Below are 18,406 nucleotides of genomic sequence, written 5' to 3' on the forward strand. Positions count from 1 at the left end.
TGGTTAAAGGGGTTTTCCAACGAGATCTTCGGTTTCCTCTTTCCATAAAAACTTGTCTAGGTTAACGGTAATAAGTCGCAAGTTGATTTGGCCCTCTAACCAAAAATACTAAACTTAAAAAAAATTAAATATATTTGAATTTGAATTTTGAATTTTAGTAAGTGTAGGGAGCTGTTGGCTCGCGTGGCATGAAGGACTTGCCACCACCCTCCTACGCATTGTAACCCGGCCACCTGTTTAAAGGCATTATAAGTCGCTCGATGACTTGGGCCTAAGGTGGTGCCTTGGGCATTAGCCTAGCTGATTATTATTATTATTATTATTATTATTATTATAGTACCAGACTGCGAAATCGAATGCCCAAACACTTATCGCCCAGAAAATCAAGCACTATCACGATAGGCTAGAGAAGAATATTGAGCAATCTGCAAAGGAACGCGGTCGTAAATTTTGGCAATTCATGAAGAAACTTAGACGCGTCGGAAAACAAGAAGTCAAACGACCCTCACGCGATGGAAAACATCTGACTTTTAGGGCCCTGATATCAGAATGTATATCGAACTATATGCGTGACATCGAGGAAGAATTAGTAGCCCCATCTGGATCAGAATACCATTAGTTTATGATTCCTCCACTGCAGATGTACATCGCACAGAAAACCCTACTCTAGCTTATGACAAAAACGTTCTTCAAGATTGAGTTTACGTGCAAGAATCTTGACCCGTCTGAAAACAGAGAAAACTGCTGGCCTTGATGAGATATATGCTGAAGTATTGAATACGGCGTAGCGAAGACACCCAAAGTGAGTGGAAGGGAAAGGATGACACAGACCTCGACTCTTATCGCCCAATCGCAGTTACGTCTGTAATGTACAAACTGTAAGCAATGCTTATTAAAGACAAGCTTAGTGCTTACTTCGTCGAGTGTCGGGGCTTGCTTAGTAAGGAACAAGTGGGAATCCGCCTAGATAGAAGAACGGCTGACCACCTCTTTGTCATTACTAGGCTTCTGGAATTATCGGCTAAGACTGACACACCTCTGAACGTCTCGTTTTTAGATCTGAAAAAGGCATACGATAGCGCAAATAGATCCGCTTTGTGGGAGAGGCTATTGTCTAAATGTTTGCCGGATGAGATAGTGAGAGATATTTTAATGATAAAATTTAATGAAACGCCTTACGCTATAGATTAAAAAATAATCTAATACGATGATTTTTTCAGGGGTCACCAATATGGTTAACTATACCAATTGGATTCATTGGTATAGTCATCTAGGTCATTCTCTATTTTTAATTGTAATTTCGTTTTTTTTTTATTTCACTATGCTATTAACTTGAGTAACTCCTTTCATTCGGTGTATTGTAAGTGATGTATATATTTAATATTTTAATAATTTCATTGTAATGCTGCGCTCCTTAAAGGAGCCGCCCTGATCCTAAAGAGTGCACTATATATGCCACAAATAAACCTTTCAAATACGGATATAATTTTTGGAGTTCTGGCAGGAAGTGGGTAAGTGCTATTGTCCACGCGCGAAACAGTTATTTCGAATCTAGCCTACGAAGTCTATCTTGTCCTTGATCTTACTTAATTTTTTAAATCGTTTTAAATCGTTTTAAAAGATTAAAAAATTTAAATTAAATATTCCATAAAGGGAGTATGAACTTCTATATTCATGGTTGATCAACAAATTTCACATTTTAGCCACCAGGCTCAAGAAGGTAGAGGTGATTGGCTTGGGTATTAGCCTAGCTGGTTATTATTAATATTATTATTATTAGTTGCGTTAAAAACAAGCCATTACACGTTAGAGCAAATCATTTTTAGATTTAGTTGATCTCCATTTAAAGAGTTTTATTAAAAGCCGAAGTGCATCTAGAATTTTTTATGGGTACTGTTATTTATATTTTTATGCGGACATCAAAAAATTCAAATCAATCTCTTAAGAGGGTGCCACTGCAAGGAGGGTTTTACTGAGAGGGGGAACATGTAGGGCTGTGCGAATACATCATCGAGTACTCAGTCTTTTTTGAGGTCAACTACTCGAATAAGTAATTGGAGAATACTGGTCGATTACCGAGTACCAAAAAATTGCATATTCGGGTACCCGATTATTCGTTAAAGGGAATATAACCTCAAGTTTTTTGGTGTGGAACACCAACACTTCGACCATTTCCCGCTCCCTCCTATCGCTTCAGATATTTTTGGCGCTGTTTAGTGATTCCCCGCCTAAATTGTTAACATAAAAAACCTTAAAAAAGACTTGAGGTTATATTCCCTTTAAGAGCAGATCATTTTTCGATTTAGTTGATCTCCATTTAAAGAGTTTTATTGAAAGCCGAAGTGCATCTAGAATTTTTTATGGGTACCGTTATATATATTTTTATGCGGACATCAAAAAATTCAAGGAGGGTTTTCAGGAAGGATCCGAGGTTGATTTTACTGAGAGGGGGAACATGTAGGGCTGTGCGAGTACTCGAACATCATCGAGTACTCAGTCTTTTTTGAGGTCGACTACTCTAACTCGACCTCGAATAAGTAATTGGAGAATACTCGTCGATTACCGAGTACCAAAAAATGGCATATTCGGGTACCCGATTACTCGTTAGAGCAGATCATTTTTCGATTTAGTTGATCTCCAGTTAAAGAGTATTATTGAAAGCCGAAGTGCATCTAGAATTTTTTTTATGGGTACCGTTATATATATTTTTACCAAAAAATTGCATATTCGGGTAGCGGATTACTCGAATAAGCTGCTCTCGAGTATTTGTTTTTTCTATCCTCGTTGCTTCAAAGTTCAAAGAGGGGTTTTTACAACCTTTTGGGGGCAATAAACGGTACCTACAAAATTGTGGAAACTGGTTCATTTAAATTAAAGGAATGGAAAGTTACTTGATACTCCATTTAAATTTAATTTCATAATGAATTGAATAAAACCAAGTACTCGATAACCCGACTCGTTAAAAATATTACTCGAGGATTTTTTTTAGTTACTCGACTCGAATAAGAGAAAGTTTCCCCTTAATCAAGTACTCGATTACTAAACTCGACTTCCATATTACTCGACTCAAATACTCGATTAAAAAACATTATACTCGATAACGGATTAGATTGCCTAAAACCACTACTCGCGCAGCCCTAATGGCCTCTCCGCGTGATACCTTCGCACACGCGCAGAGTGAGCTGTATGTTTTACTTTTTAGGGCAGCCGAAACGTCCATGTATTTATTGGTTTATCAGTATTGATTTCGATTGTGACACTTATATTTAACTCTATTTATAGACTTATGTTTGTACGTTTAGATTTATTTCGCCGTTAACGCTTTTCATTTTTTTCTGTCTGCGGCATATTGACGTCAAAGCTAAACGATTTATAATATAAAGGCGTAGAAGGCATCGCGTTTTTAAGGTTTCAGACAGCAGATGTGAGCGTAGGTAGTCTGCCCGTACGTAAAGCCGCGAAGGGCAGGAACGCGTCGCGCGGGACCAAGATACACCGGCGAACTGCGCAATCGCGCAATTCCTTTCGCGTTAGTTTATGATCGAACAATACCCTCGTAAATTTAATACGCCATATTGATTCAAAACAGCGTACCGGTGCATCCTTATTCGGCAAGTCCCGCTTAATTAGAAGGGCAGATGGTCTCCGAAATTTATTTGATAAAAGAGAGAACCGCGGCGGTACGAGGAGCCTCGGCGGGAATTTTATATCGCGTCCGTTGTTATGGAAACGTCGAAGCGCTGGCGATATCGACCCCGTTCTCCGAAAGCTTCGACTCTCCGTCACAACGTGGCGACACCGACCAATTCTCTCCGTTCATTTAGCCAGCGCGGATGATGAGAAAACTATAGCTTTACCGTGTTTACGTAATAATATTTATCTCCACCGTTTTTCAATAATAATTATATAATCGTCCGCGTAACTAAAGTTATTGTTTAGGCCTAACGAGCGGCAAAGGCTTATTTTAAACTTAATAAATAAATAATCTGCGACTTGTAAAATGAAGGAAACCGAGGAAGAAGGCGATGGAGAGGAATCGCCTAAATTCTCTTTCGAGCAAGTTCAGTTTGTGTTGCAATGCTTCGTCTTGTCATTCGGGCCCGACGCTCCTCACCTCGGGCGAAACCACCCGTCTTCCGACCCCGAAAGGTACGTCCAGATAAACACCCGCCCCAGGTTAAAGGTCAACGAGAGCCCTCCCGAAATGAACGCCAGAAGAGCCCCACCGACTCGCGACGAAGACGAGGGACCCCCTTCGTTCGCCGACGAATTTATTCTGAGAGAGCTTTCCGAGATGAGAATCCTTCTGGAACGGCTGCTGGAAGCCAGAGACGGAACCACCGACCACGACCTGCTCGATTTACTGATTTTGCTTCCCGAGCATCCGACCAGTAGCGGAGAGTCGTCGCGGAGCTACCCGGTCGGAGAATCGGGCTTCTTGGAGTGCGGGGTTTGCTTGGAGTCGCGTTGGCTGTACAGGAGAGCCTGCTGCGATTTCGCCGTTTGCAACTCGTGTCTCGAACATTACTACGGAAACAAGGTCGCGGACGGCGTCGTGCAGATTGAGTGCTGCAACACGGCCTGCCAGAGCTACGTCCATCGGGATGAAATCGCCGCCCGCCTCGACCCGACCACGAAGGACACCTTCTACAAGTTACTGATTCGAGCCAACCAAGTGGAGAACAAGAAAACCTGCCCCAGATGTTGCCATGTTCTGTCGGTCGACTTCAAGGAACGCGATAAGAAAGACACGTGTAAAAACCATCATGAAAAACACAAGTAAATATGGTGACCAAGAGTAACGTAATTGCCATAAGTATGACACTATTCTGTTTACGCATTTTTTTTAATGATAGTCTCGCCAATGACCATGCAAATCGTTACGTGGCTAAGGACTGAGAAGCCGCCGCGAGCTGTTAGTCTGTTACTGGTCTTTGTAAATTTTAGGTAGTACCATAAGTGTATAATATTGTTACATAAGTGTGACACTTCCTATCCATCCTTCACGTGAAAAAGTTTTACTGAGAGCAATTCGAAAGACAGACTGCATTAAGGGCTTCGTCGCCTTTTTGCGCCCACTTGCTCCCGCGTCACGCGTAGCCTTTGACAGCGCCTCGCTAGGGGGAGATTTTACTCTTGTGATGACGACACTCCGTTACTAGCTCTCAGTAAAATATTCCAAAAAGTGACAAAGTTATGGAACAATATTATAGACTTATGTTAGTACTAGAAAAAAATCAATACCGACCGCCTGTTTCAAGGACTCAAGGATCAGCCAAGACTTATTGTAAATTGTAAGGCCTTCAACAGTAAATATAACGTTTCCTTCGGCAAAGTAGTGATAAAATTTACTATTATTCGCGTCAGACTATCATTTACCGAAATCGTCGAGTGTCATACTTTTGTTTATTATGTTACTTACGATATGCCTTGGGTAGCTTGTAATTGCTAGGTTGTCTCTAGTTGTGACCCGACATTGAAGCCATTATTTTTCCACCACGTATAACAGAAACTAGTCCCGAGTAACTGGCGTTAGTTACGTTTAAAAACAATAACAGCCGGTTTTTTAGCAAATGATTTTTGAATGTAGAATATAGCTACTTTAACTCCGCGACAAACCACTAACATTGTAAGTAGCGCTGAAAAGATTAGAAAGAGCGAACAATATTGGAATCATTTGCGCAGAACGACAGAAATAATAACCGTTATCAAGAATGTATTTATTTACGTACGCGAGGGGCAGATCACTTTGCTACAAGGGTGTCCTAATAATCATTGTTAAAAATTTAATCATGATTTAATCATTTTTGATCATGGTATAGCCAAAGCTGCAGATTTAATTTTAATCTAATCCAATCATGATTTAACCATACGAGGGTGTCCTAATAATCATTGCAGTGAGCTGGCCCTCGCGTATACATCGGGGAAATGACTATGTTGATTCGATCCGCGGGCATCATGGTCTAATTTCCCCTGCCATGACAGGGGAAACTCTTCACTGTCCGCTTTAGGGAACCAATGATATAACAGGCTGAGTTGAGATTGCAAGCTCAAAGTAATAATAATACTGACTCGTAAAGCCAATTACCGGTGGTCGGGTTAAGTTGCGTAGGAGGGTGGTGGCAAGTCAACAAATCTACATTTAATAATCAGCTAGGCTAATACCCAAGGCACCACCTTAGGCCTAAGTCATCAAGCGACTTTTAAAGCCATTAATTCAGGTGGTCGGGTTACAACAGCTCCCCACACTTACTATTACCATGAATGTATTCATTGGAATCGTGAATATCTAACTGTATTAGGTAGTCTCAGTCGCTAGGATGCGAGGGTCTTAGTTATTATGACGTTGGTCACGCGCCGCCGCTTAAAAAATTTAGTTGCTAAATTTTAATACAAATCTTTTTGATTGAACGAAAATAGGTAAGAATATACATAAGAAATTCCTTTATTTATGATTATCAAGTAATTTTGTTAAAGTACAGGTATTTTCTAAGAATCACGAGTCATTTTCGTCGCCGGTTAAATCGCGCAATCCCGGATTTGTGGATCGAGTCAACGACAAACGCCTGTCTCCTAATTGGCTCAAGTGATAATGTAAAAAGCAGAAAGGCACCGGCCATCTTAAGGCCTTTTCACACGAGCCAACTTTTTGACCCAACAAGATGAGTCAACTTTGAGTTGAGTCAACTGGTTGGTTCGTGTGAATAAAAGTTCGATGAGTTGATCCACTAAAAAAGTACGCGAGAAAAAAATGGATCACTGATCCATTTTTGCTGACTCAGCATTTTGATTTGAAAAGTTGGCTCGTGTGAAAAGGTCTTAAGCCACTGATCGTAGAAATCATGGTTGAAATGAATACATTCATGCTATTACCGTTAACCTCAACAAGTTTTTATGGAAAGGGGAAACCGAAGAGCTCTTGGAAAAATCACTCTAACCTCAAACTTACAAACTCAACGCGGAAGGAATGGTTTCGAGGTTTCATTCACAATTTCAGTGCCACAAGCTGGGAATGATTCCGGCTGCTCTTGCTGCAAGGCGAGAGTGATAACCACTTCTTTACCGACTAGTCTCGACCAAGTAACTATTCCTAAGTTAAAATAAATACATTCTTGAGATGATATTCCCTTTATAAACAAATCGAAGCGCGTGTTAACAGTCGATTTTTCTGTGTAGACTACTCCCGTAGCTTTATTCACACTTCGGAAAGTATCCCCGTTCGCGTCATTTGAGTCGGCGAATAATAAGGCCGCCACTTCGCTTCAAGCATAATATCCTTAATTCGTTTGCAGAGTGCAATGTTCGAAATGTACTTTGGAATGGTGCTTTTGTTGCCAAGCTCCTTGGCACGTGAACATGTCCTGCCGACAGTTCCAAAAGGGCGACCGCCTGCTGAAGAATTGGGCCAAGGAAATCAGCTACGGTCAAGTCAATGCTCAAAAATGTCCAAAGTGCAAGGTTAGTACGGCCCAGCCAGCTCACACGCGATTTCACCCGGCTTCAGTTGGCTTTTGTTACACTTGAAAGTTTTTTTTTTTCACAACTATGTCCTTGGACTTTATCTCTATAAAGTATTATATAATATCATATAATACCCGGAGTAAATAGGGCGAGTAAGCATTTGTAGCTTTGGTCGGTGCCATTCGGCATGTGATCCGCTTTTCACAGAGGAGGAGACCCAACATGTCACCTAGGAGCTACAAGCACAAGGACAACGCAGCTAGCGTTTGAACACGCTAACACAGTTTTGTGTACAAATTTCATTGGACAAACGTTTACGCTGAACGTTTTACAGAAAGGGGAAGACAATTACCAAATTTCCCCCTTCCGATGGCAGCAGGTGCTAAAGCGTCTAACCAAATAAATATAATAATAATCAGCTAGGCTAATACCCAAGGCACCACCTTAGGCCTAAGTCACCCAGCGACATTTTAAAGCCAAAATTCGGGTGGCCGGGTTACAATGCGTAGGAGGGTGATGGCAAGCCCTTCATGCCACGCGAGCCAACAGCTCCCCACACTAACTATAACCGTTAACCTGAACAAGTTTTTATGGAAGCGATTTTTATGGTACCAATGAAAAATGCACGACTTTTGACGGGTTGCGTTCTCCTTGTGTGGGGTGCTGTGTTTGTTGCTCCTAGCTGTAACAAAGTGACCTGCCCCTCGGTTTACCCACTTCCTGCTGGAACCCCGAAAACATTTGCTCCATTGTTACCATGGTAACCAACTCTAAATAAGATCATGGCCAACTTTGGCCGTGATTGGATAGTACAGCGACCGAGGGAGGCTGATTTTTTGGAGGTCACCTGCCCGAAGTGGGTAAACGCTTCGTTACAAAACAGTCATACCGAAAGCTCTCAGAATTCGATTCTAGGGTACGGAGTTTTATATCTTTGGAGAAATCCAGCTATCGGCCGGCGGGAAGTGGAAACATTTAAATACTTAAAATAAAATACTACGGAGAATAAGCCTTAACCCTCGACCGAATTGCTAGTTAAAGCTAGGGCCAAATGACGCGTCTTACTTGCTCGGAGCGTTGTACATTGTAGTTTTCTCTCTGGTTGTATTCATCCGCGTAAAATCTACAGAAAAATGTGTAGTGTCTCAAAAATGTCAAAGATGCCCACTACCCCTACTTACTCCTGATCATATGTTATATTATATATTATCAAAGATTTATTTATATTTAATATGTATAAATTCATACATTTTTTATGTTTTATTATATTACATTCAGAGTTGGCAAAAAACTGTTTTTGCCGGGACATGTGGAAAAACTGGTAAAAACCGGAAAAAAGTGGAAAAAACTCTTTTCATGCTAAATTAATCATTGATATTGCTAGTTAAAGCTAGGGCCAAATGACGCGTCTTACTTGCTCGGAGCGTTGTGCATTGTAGTTCTCTCTCTGGTTGTATTCATAAGCGTAAAATCTACAGAAAAATGTGTAGTGTCTCAAAAATGTCAAAGATGCCCACTACCCCTACTTACTCCTGATCATATGTTATATTATATATTATCAAAGATTTATTTATATTTAATATGTATAAATTCATACATTTTTTATGTTTTATTATATTACATTCAGAGTTGGCAAAAAACTGTTTTTGCCGGGACATGTGGGAAAAACTGGTAAAAAACCGGAAAAAAGTGGAAAAAACTCTTTTCATTAATTAATCATTGATATTCAGGGTGTTAACTAAAAAACGATACAGAGCCAATTACTCAAAATGTGTTTTATGTAAGAATTTGAAATTTCCAGGTTACATAGAGAGTGCAAGGGGACATATTACAATGAAAATTTCAATGACCTTGAACCAGGTCTTCAAGGTCATTCAAATTTTATCTCGAGAACCGTTAGGATTAAAAGAATGGTTCCGGCAAAATTGAACTACAGCGGCCTCATGTATTTTTTGTTTTTGTTTTTGGCGGAGAATATAGCACTTGACGTGTAGATTACGAAGTTATTTTTTTGGGCCGCAAATGATATTTTTTTAATTAACTTAATTTTAAAAAAGTAGTAATTTTAGGGGATTAGTAACGTTTATCTTAAAAATAGTTCCGTCGTGTATCCGCCGACAACATTTTTTAGACGCGCACGAGCCCCATTCTGAGCATTGACGGTGGTCCTTCTGTAATCGTACCTAGTGGCATCGTAATTAGTGAAATCGTATCAACTTAAATAGTAACAAAAATGAGAACAGGTTTGAAGCATTTAATATACAGGAAAGTAACACGGCCTCAAAACTAAGTCGAGTAACACTAACACGTGCGATAACTGATCAAAGAGTGAAAACCGAAACAAACGGTTAGTAACAAGCCGCGGTGTAGGCGACAACCCGACGAAGATAATTACATCCAAAACAGTTAAAAGACGTTACTAAATTCGAAGAATTTCCAAAACTTTAAAATTCCCGTAATTGGCACCTGACGCACTTTAAAATTCCCCGTATTGGCGCCTGACGGCGCTGCAAACTCACTTCGCTCAAGCGCTGGGGGCGCCTCCCCAACCCCATACAAAAAAGCGATGGGCCATCTAAAACGCGACCTAGAGGACACTAACAAAGCCTTACGAATCAAGTATATAATTTTAAATTATCAACAACAACCAAAAACGTAAAAAGGCCCAAAAAAGTGCAAGCTTTTAAATTAAATTAAAACCTGAAAAAAGCGTTTGTGGCCCAAAAATACAAAACACCTCGAAAATGAACAAAAACTTTAATTGATTTTATAAACTACCAGAATATCACGTGGAAATTATTAAGACACAGAAACTGTGGTGTCGGCGAACACACGACGGAAATAAGTACAACGAAACACGTGAAAATGCCCAAAAATGTGAATTTTTTTAAATTAAATTAAAAAATTAAATAATCATTTGCGGCCTAAATAAAAAATAATACCCTCAGCATCTACGTGACAAGTTCTATCAGGCGCAAGCAAAATGAATACAAATCTATTAGTCCATGTAGTTCACTGGTCGCCTCGGCGGATTGGGTAGCCTGCTGTGGGGCGGCGGGCCTCCATATGCGGGCACGGCAGTCCTGTTCCCCGACCTTTTGGGGCCCCCCGGGATCTCCGATGCCAGCTGTGCCGGGTTACTTGGGCTGCTGTGTGCTCGTCGTTCCCCTTTAGGAGCTCTCTCCAAAGGGTTTGACTCCTTACCTACGTAGGTAGGGTGTCGGCTAGAGTTGCTAGAGAATCCATTCTAAATCCCACTGCTGTGTGCGAAGTGGAGATTGGTCCACCCATTGCTGCACCTTCTGCTGGGTTGAGTGGCTTGCGTCAAAGGTGCGACCATCAGTAGTAGGGTTCTTCTACCCATGCTGGATTGTCACCTGTCCGGGCTAGGTGGACGCTGGCGTAGGGCACTATGATGATAGGCCTCCGGTGGTATGGTCTCTGTTACTAGGTACACCGGGCTATAAATTCTGACACACTGTAGTTCACTTCCCCCCCCCCCCGGCCCTAAATGGGTTAGAGTGTGCAATAACTGGTGGCTTTACCGGGGAGTCGGGTTCCGGCTCTTGTAACCCATAAGGGCGGTGGCGCACTGGGAGATGTTAGTTCTGATCAAATGGTCCTATCTCCACCTCCGACTTCGGTCAGGTTTGGGCTGGATACTGAACTTCGGTTCAGGCTAACGGAGAGGGTCCAGGCAAGCTGGCCGCCTCGGCGGATTGGGTAGCCTGCTGTGGGGCGGCGGGCCTCCATATGCGGGCACGGTGGTCCTGTTTCCCGGCCTTTTGGGGCCCACCGGGATCTCCGGTGCCAGCTGTGCCGGGTTACTTGGGCTGCTGTGTGCTCGTCGTTCCCCTTTAGGAGCTCTCTCCAAAGGGCTTGGCTCCTTACCTACGTAGGTAGGGTGTCGGCTAGAGTTGCTAGAGAATCCATTCTAACTCCCACTGCTGTGTGCGAAGTGGGGATTGGTCCACCCATTGCTGCACCTTCTGCTGGGTTGAGTGGCTTGCGTCAAAGGTGAGACCATCAGTAGTAGGGTTCTGCTACCCATGCTGGATTTCTCACCTGTCCGGGCTAGGTGGACGCTGGCGTAGGGCACTATGATGACAGGCCTCCGGTGGTATGGTCTTTGTTACTAGGTACACCGGGCTATAAATTCTGACACACTGTAGTTCACTTCCCACTGTCCCTATCTTTCCCACTGTCCCTATCTAGTGGTGTGATGGGGTTACTGGAGCCTTTGGGCGGCTCCATACCCGGCGCTCAATGTCATGTGATCGGGGCGCTGGGTCACTGGAACCTCATGGGTGTTCCACACTCGTCATTCTGTGACCTACTAAGGAGGGTAGTTTGCAGTGGAAGAGGAAGTCACTCTAGTCCTCAGCTGTGCGAGTGTGGGTCTGGGGCAGCCCATGGTGTCGCCTTTTGTTGGGCCGTGATGAGGGCGTTTGTTTGCTATATGTGAGGCAGTCAAAATGGCTGTCTCACTGGCCGAACGTTGTTTCGCAAAGCGCATTTTTGTCCGGGGCTGGTTGTTTTAGGTGGCCGCTGTAGTTCTTAAGGCGGAGCAGTGGGGTACAAATTTATATAATTATGTAGTTCACTTCACCCATGGTTCCAATTAAAAATGTGTTCTACGTTTAATATTAAGTCTAAACAGCGCTGACCCAATCTAATTTGACCAATGGGAAGCCGAGAAATGTTAGACCGAAAACCATAAGGTCGTGTGTGGTATTCTAATTAAGACACGACATTTATGGGCTTATAAATCGAAAACTACCAGATCTAATGGATCAAAATTGTCGTGAAACTCTAAACTGAGTGGGAAGTACGTAATTTGTAACTTATGATGACCTTGAAACCTTAGTTCAAGGTCATTCAAAATTTATCTCGAGAACAATTAGGATTAGGAGAATGGTTCCAATTAGAAAAATGCCCGCCAAGGTTTTGTAAGTCAAATAACCTTTTAACCGAGGTAAATATACTAATAAAACTCCAAAATAAACGTTAATTAATTGATTTAAGACGTACCAAGTATTTTTATTTAGTTTTTTTAAAGAAACTAAATAAGTAATTGAAATAAATAAGCAACTAATACACGAGCGCAAGCATGCGTAGTAGCCAATGGAGGTATTTTTGAACACTTCATAAAATAAGTCTAGAATTGAAGGGAGCTTGAAACATTACATTATCATTGTTATTTTCATTATTATTTGAAAGTTAATCTTCAGTTTTTTCATTATTTATTTAAATTATTTGTAAATAATTCTTACGTTTATTAGTTGCTTATTTATTTCAATTACTTATTTAGTTTCTTTTGAGTTTAAAACATTTAAACTAAAAATTTTAATAAAAATACTTGGTACGTCTTAAATCAATTAATTAACGTTTATTTTGGAAATTTATTGGTTTATTTACCTCGGGTAAAAGGTAATTTCACTTAAAAAACCTTGGCGGGCATTTTTCTAATTGGAACCATTCTCCTATTCCTAATGATTCTCGAGATAAATTTTGAATGACCTTGAACTAATGTTTCGAGGTCATCATAAAATACAAATTTCGAACTCCCCCACTCAGTTTAGAGTGTCACGACAATTTTGATCCATTAGATCTGGTAGTTTTACACACGACCTAATGGTTTTTGGTCTAACATTTCTCGGCTTCCCATTGGTCAAATTAGATCGGGTCAAAGCTGTTTAGACTTAAAATTAAACGTAGAACACATTTTAATCGGTACCATTCTTCTAATCCTAACGGTTCTTGAGATAAAATTTGAATGACCTTGAAGACCTGGTTCAAGGTCATTGAAATTTTCATTGTAATTTGTCCCCTTGCACACTCTGTGCAACCTGGATTTAAAAAATTTACATAAAACACATTTCGAGTAATTGACTCTGTATCGTTTTTTAGTTAACACCCTGTATCTATTAAGTGACTAATTTGGTCATTGCAAATAGGAGAGATGAAAAAAGGCCAGAAGAAGAGTGAATAAAATAGAAGAATATACTGCTTTTATTATTTATTTTTTATTGAATTTTGCCACTAGAGGTGGAAAAACCATGGAAGTACGATTTTCCACAGGGTTTTTAACAGGAAAACAATAGGTGAAAAATACCGCGGAAAAATCTAGTTTTTTCTACCTGGTTTTTTCCTAGAAAAAAACCGCGGTTTTTTTCACCCTTGGCAAAATAGTTCTTTTTATAAAATAACCTTGGCCATCTTGTTGAAATGTTGCCTCCCCGCTTCAGCTGTGGATCCGTTTTCTCTCCCACTAAAGAGCTTATGAACTCATTCTTAGGCATTGGCTGAACTATTCCAGGGCAACATTTCAACAAGTTGGGCAAGCGTAAAGACATTTTATAAAATCAACTATTGTGCCAACCCTGATTACATAATATTATATTATGTTACATATTATCAAAAATTGATTTATTTATTTTAATACATTTTTGATATAATATCATTTTACATAATACATAATATAATATTATATATTATTTTACATAATACATAATATAATATTATATATTATTTTACATAATACATAATATAATATTATATAATGCCTTTGATATTTATGTTCTATAAAATCTGTCTTACGAGAGACGTATCCATCCGCCTACGCGACTATTGTTAATCGCTGGAAACATGTGCCTTCCCTGGTTCTACCGCTGATTTTTCAAAAATATGTTTCGGAAAACCAAATAGTGCACGGTGAAATTCATCAGCACTTGCTTTTCTACAGCTATTACCAAAGATAAGACAGACCTCGTTACCTAGATTCGAAATAGTCAATAGCGTTTAACCACTTCCTGCCGGAACTCCGATAAAATTTTCCCCTTTTCTGTTACCATGGTAACCGAACATAGATAGGACCACGGTCAACTTTGATGACGCGCTGTTAGGGAAACACGGCGTCATCAAAGTTGGTCGTGATAGGACATTACAGCGACCGATGGAGGCCGATATTTCGGAGGTCACATGCTGAAAGTTAGTTAACGCTTCGTAACAAAACCGTCTATCAGAAAGCTCTCAGAATTCGAATCTAGATAATTTTTTTATAGTTTTATATTATCTTTGCTATTACAGAGGAAAAATATGGTTGATAAATATGTAAATATCCCTTCGAAGTGTAAGTCATACAGTTAACCGTTAGCCGCGGTGTTACAAGTTGTTTTTTTTTGGTAATATTTGAATTTTCAAGACAAACATTTTTGAAGGTCAATATCTCCTTTCATATTTTACGTCGTAATTGGCTACTTCTCTATTAAGATATAAATTATGAACTTCTGGTACAGTTCAAAAGTTTTCGAATTTGGAAATACAAGTTTCAAAAATGTCACTGAAATGTCAAACGGAAAAGTGACGTTGAAACTTTTTTAACTTTTTTCACGAAAGATCCTACTTTCATCGTTGTAGGGGCACACTACCGTGCTGTTTTTAGGCGCCATTATCTATTACTTCTCTCGTTTGACTTTGAGGTGGCTCTGCGATATAATTTAAAATGGCAGAACTTATTTACCTTTTGAAGTGTGTGTCAAAACATGAAACGTAAAATGATTTTTCTTTTGTTTCGGGCTTCGCGATTCGTTTCCGTGTCCTTTTTACGTATTTTTAGGGCTAGAGAGGTTAAGCAGGACGCTCTAGTAGTTTGAACGACAACGTCGGGAGTATCGAGACGTTCGAGAAATTAAATTCTTTAAAATCAGTTCAGCATGCTTTCACTTTGACTGCTAAAGAAAACATTTACAGTTACAATAGAATGTTTCACATAAAGCTTTAGAAATATTTGTTAACCCCGAAAATAAAAAGTGTTCAACCAATACTAAACGCGCTTTATTTGTTCTCGTGTACATTGCTTTACTTTAAACGTGTCTATATAGTCCGATTTCACCTGTAATATTCTAGGCTTGGACGACGAGCCGATAATTCCTCGACGACTCCGAACTCGTATCGTCCAATGGCAAAGCGCGTTTTAGCGGGAGGCGTGATTTTATGTTATTTTTCACCCATAGTCTCACCAGGCTGAAGCCTACGCTCTCCTTACGTCAAGTATACAAGTCGTACTGATATAGGGTAGCTTAGGTTCGTACGTGTTGAAAACTGCGGGTGGAATAGATATTGTACGTGTTTTTGGCGGGGAAACATGGTTGTTTGAATTAAAAGATATTAAAATGGTGTACCTCTTCGCTTTTTCGCGGTTTTATATTCGCCATATATTAAAAAATTTAAATTTTGATATGGTTCTTGTTTTTCGAATAAAATAATTTTTATAGAATATTTTTTAATTATTTTAGAGTATATTTATTTTAATTATTTTATAGTATATTTATTTTAATTATTTTATAGTTTATTTGTTTTAATTATTTTGTAGTATATTTTAATTATTTTAAAGTATATTTATTTTAATTATTTTATAGTATATTTATTTTAATTATTTTATAGTATATTTATTTTCATTATTTTATAGTATATTTATTTTCATTATTTTATAGTATATTTATTTTCATTATTTTATAGTATATTTATTTTCATTATTTTATAGTATATTTATTTTCATTATTTTATAGTATATTTATTTTCATTATTTTATAGTATATTTATTTTCATTATTTTATAGTATATTTATTTTCATTATTTTATAGTATATTTATTTTCATTATTTTATAGTATATTTATTTTCAATATTTTATAGTATATTTATTTTCATTATTTTATAGTATATTTATTTTCATTATTTTATAGTATATTTATTTTCATTATTTTATAGTATATTTATTTTCATTATTTTATAGTATATTTATTTTCATTATTTTATAGTATATTTATTTTCATTATTTTATAGTATATTTATTTTCATTATTTTATAGTATATTTATTTTCATTATTTTATAGTATATTTATTTTAATTATTTTATAGTTTAAGTATTTTACAGTTTATTTTAAATATTTTATAGTTTAAGTATTTTACAGTTTATTTTAAATATTTTATAGTTTATTTTATGTATTTTTTAGTATTTTTATTTTTATTATTTTTAGTATAGTTATTTTAAGTTTTTTATAGTATATTTATTTAAAGTATTCTATCAAGAATGTATTTATTTATACTCAGGGAGAATGAATATGTCGAGATTATTTTTAGCGTGTCTCCAATTCCACCCGTTGGGGCCCCCGGTATGCTCCTCCGCTTTTATAAAATCAAATAATACTGCAATCTCATTGGTTTTTAAAAATTACGTTTTTCGACGCGATTAACGCTGCTGCGAGGACGCAAAAAATAAGACCGCCTCCTTTTTTCCTCCCCCCCCCCCTTTAGCGTGACGGGGTTAGGGCCTCAACGTGTCGGTCGATAGTCTCGACATATTCATTCTCCCTGAGTAGAAATAAATACATACTTAATTCTATAGTATATTTATTTTAATTATTTCATAGTATATTTAGTTGAATTATTTTCTAGTTTATTTATTTTAATTATTTTGTAGTATATTTATTTTGATTATTTTATAGTATTTTTATTTAAATTAATTTATAGTATATTTATTTTAATTATTTTATAGTTTTTTAATTATTTTATAGTATATTTATTTTAATTTTTTTATAGTTTTTTAATTATTTTATAGTATATTTATTTTAATTATTTGATAGTATATTTATTTTAATTATTTTATAGTATATTTATTTTAGTTATTTTATAATTTATTTATTTTAATTATTTTGTAGTATATTTTCATTATTTTAAAGTATATTTATTTTAATTATTTTATAGTATATTTATTTTCATTATTTTATAGTTTATTTATTTTCATTATTTTAAAGTATATTTATTTTAAGTATTTTATAGTATTTTTATTTTTATTATTTTTTAGTATAGTTATTTTAAGTTTTTTATAGAGTATTCATTTTAAGTATTTTTATAGTATATTTATTTGAATTATTTTGTAGTATATTTATTTTTATTATTTTGTAGTATATTTATTTTAATTCCTTTGGAGCATATTTATTTTAATTATTTTTGAGAATATTTATTTTAATTATTTTAGAGCAATGTATTTTAGAATAATTTATTTTACAATGATTTATTTTAGAATAATTTATTTTACAATGATTTATTTTAGTATAATTTATTTTAGAGTAATTTAATTTATAGTAATTTATTTTAGAGTAGTTAAATTTATAGTAATTTATTTTAGAGTAGTTAAATTTATAGTAATTTATTTTAGAGTAGTTAAATTTATAGTAATTTATTTTAGAGTAGTTAAATTTATAGTAATTTATTTTAGAGTAGTTAAATTTATAGTAATTTATTTTAGAGTAGTTAAATTTATAGTAAATTATTTTAGAGTAATTTATAGAGGTGTGCCCAATATTTGGTTACACCAAATAACTCGATCGAATATCTAATCGAATATTCGATTCGTCGAATAGAGTAGAGCCTGAAAATATTCGCTAATAGTCGATTTTCCTGATCAAATAGTATAATCTTCGATTTTCCTTATCAGATAGTAGAATATTCGATTTTCCTTATCATGTAGTAGAATATTCGATTTTCCTTATCATGTAGTAGAATATTCGATTTTCCTGATCAAATAGTACAATATTCGATTTTCTTGATCAAATAGTACAATCAGTGGCGGATTTACCATAAGGCTGAAAAGGCTGGAGCCTAGGGCGGCAGATTTTAGGGGCGGCAAATTTGGGTACCGAATTTTTTTAGCCGTCTCACAGAAATCAAAAAGATTTCTGTGAGACGGTTTTCTGATGTCTTGCAACTAAAGAAGTCTACAAGACATTTTCCGGTGACTTTTCCCTTTTCAATTTCATTGTACATTTAACGTACCGAAAATTTCTATAAGTTCTATAAGCTCTATGCTAAAACACCCAGTTCCCGGCCCACAACCAGTAATAGGCTTCTGCGTCTCTGCCTGTATACTTTGTATGAGTGAGA

General features: G+C 37.1%; 1 protein-coding gene across 1 annotated transcript in view; it reads left to right on the forward strand.

The window, feature by feature from the left end:
- The first annotated feature begins 3,432 nt into the window (after positions 1-3,432).
- LOC149939565 (E3 ubiquitin-protein ligase RNF217-like) overlaps positions 3,433-18,406 on the forward strand; it is a 33,597-nt gene continuing 18,623 nt past the window's right edge. Inside the window, exons 1-2 of the mRNA XM_090178477.1 lie at positions 3,433-4,779; positions 7,293-7,458. Of these exons, the coding sequence (XP_090034603.1) occupies positions 4,001-4,779; positions 7,293-7,458 (945 nt within the window). The 5' untranslated portion in view covers positions 3,433-4,000. The remainder of the gene's footprint in view (positions 4,780-7,292; positions 7,459-18,406) is intronic.

Source organism: Leiobunum rupestre, chromosome 6, assembly GCF_980474605.1.
Source record: "Leiobunum rupestre chromosome 6, qqLeiRupe1.1.hap1, whole genome shotgun sequence".
NCBI classification, from domain to species: Eukaryota; Metazoa; Arthropoda; class Arachnida; order Opiliones; family Sclerosomatidae; genus Leiobunum; species Leiobunum rupestre.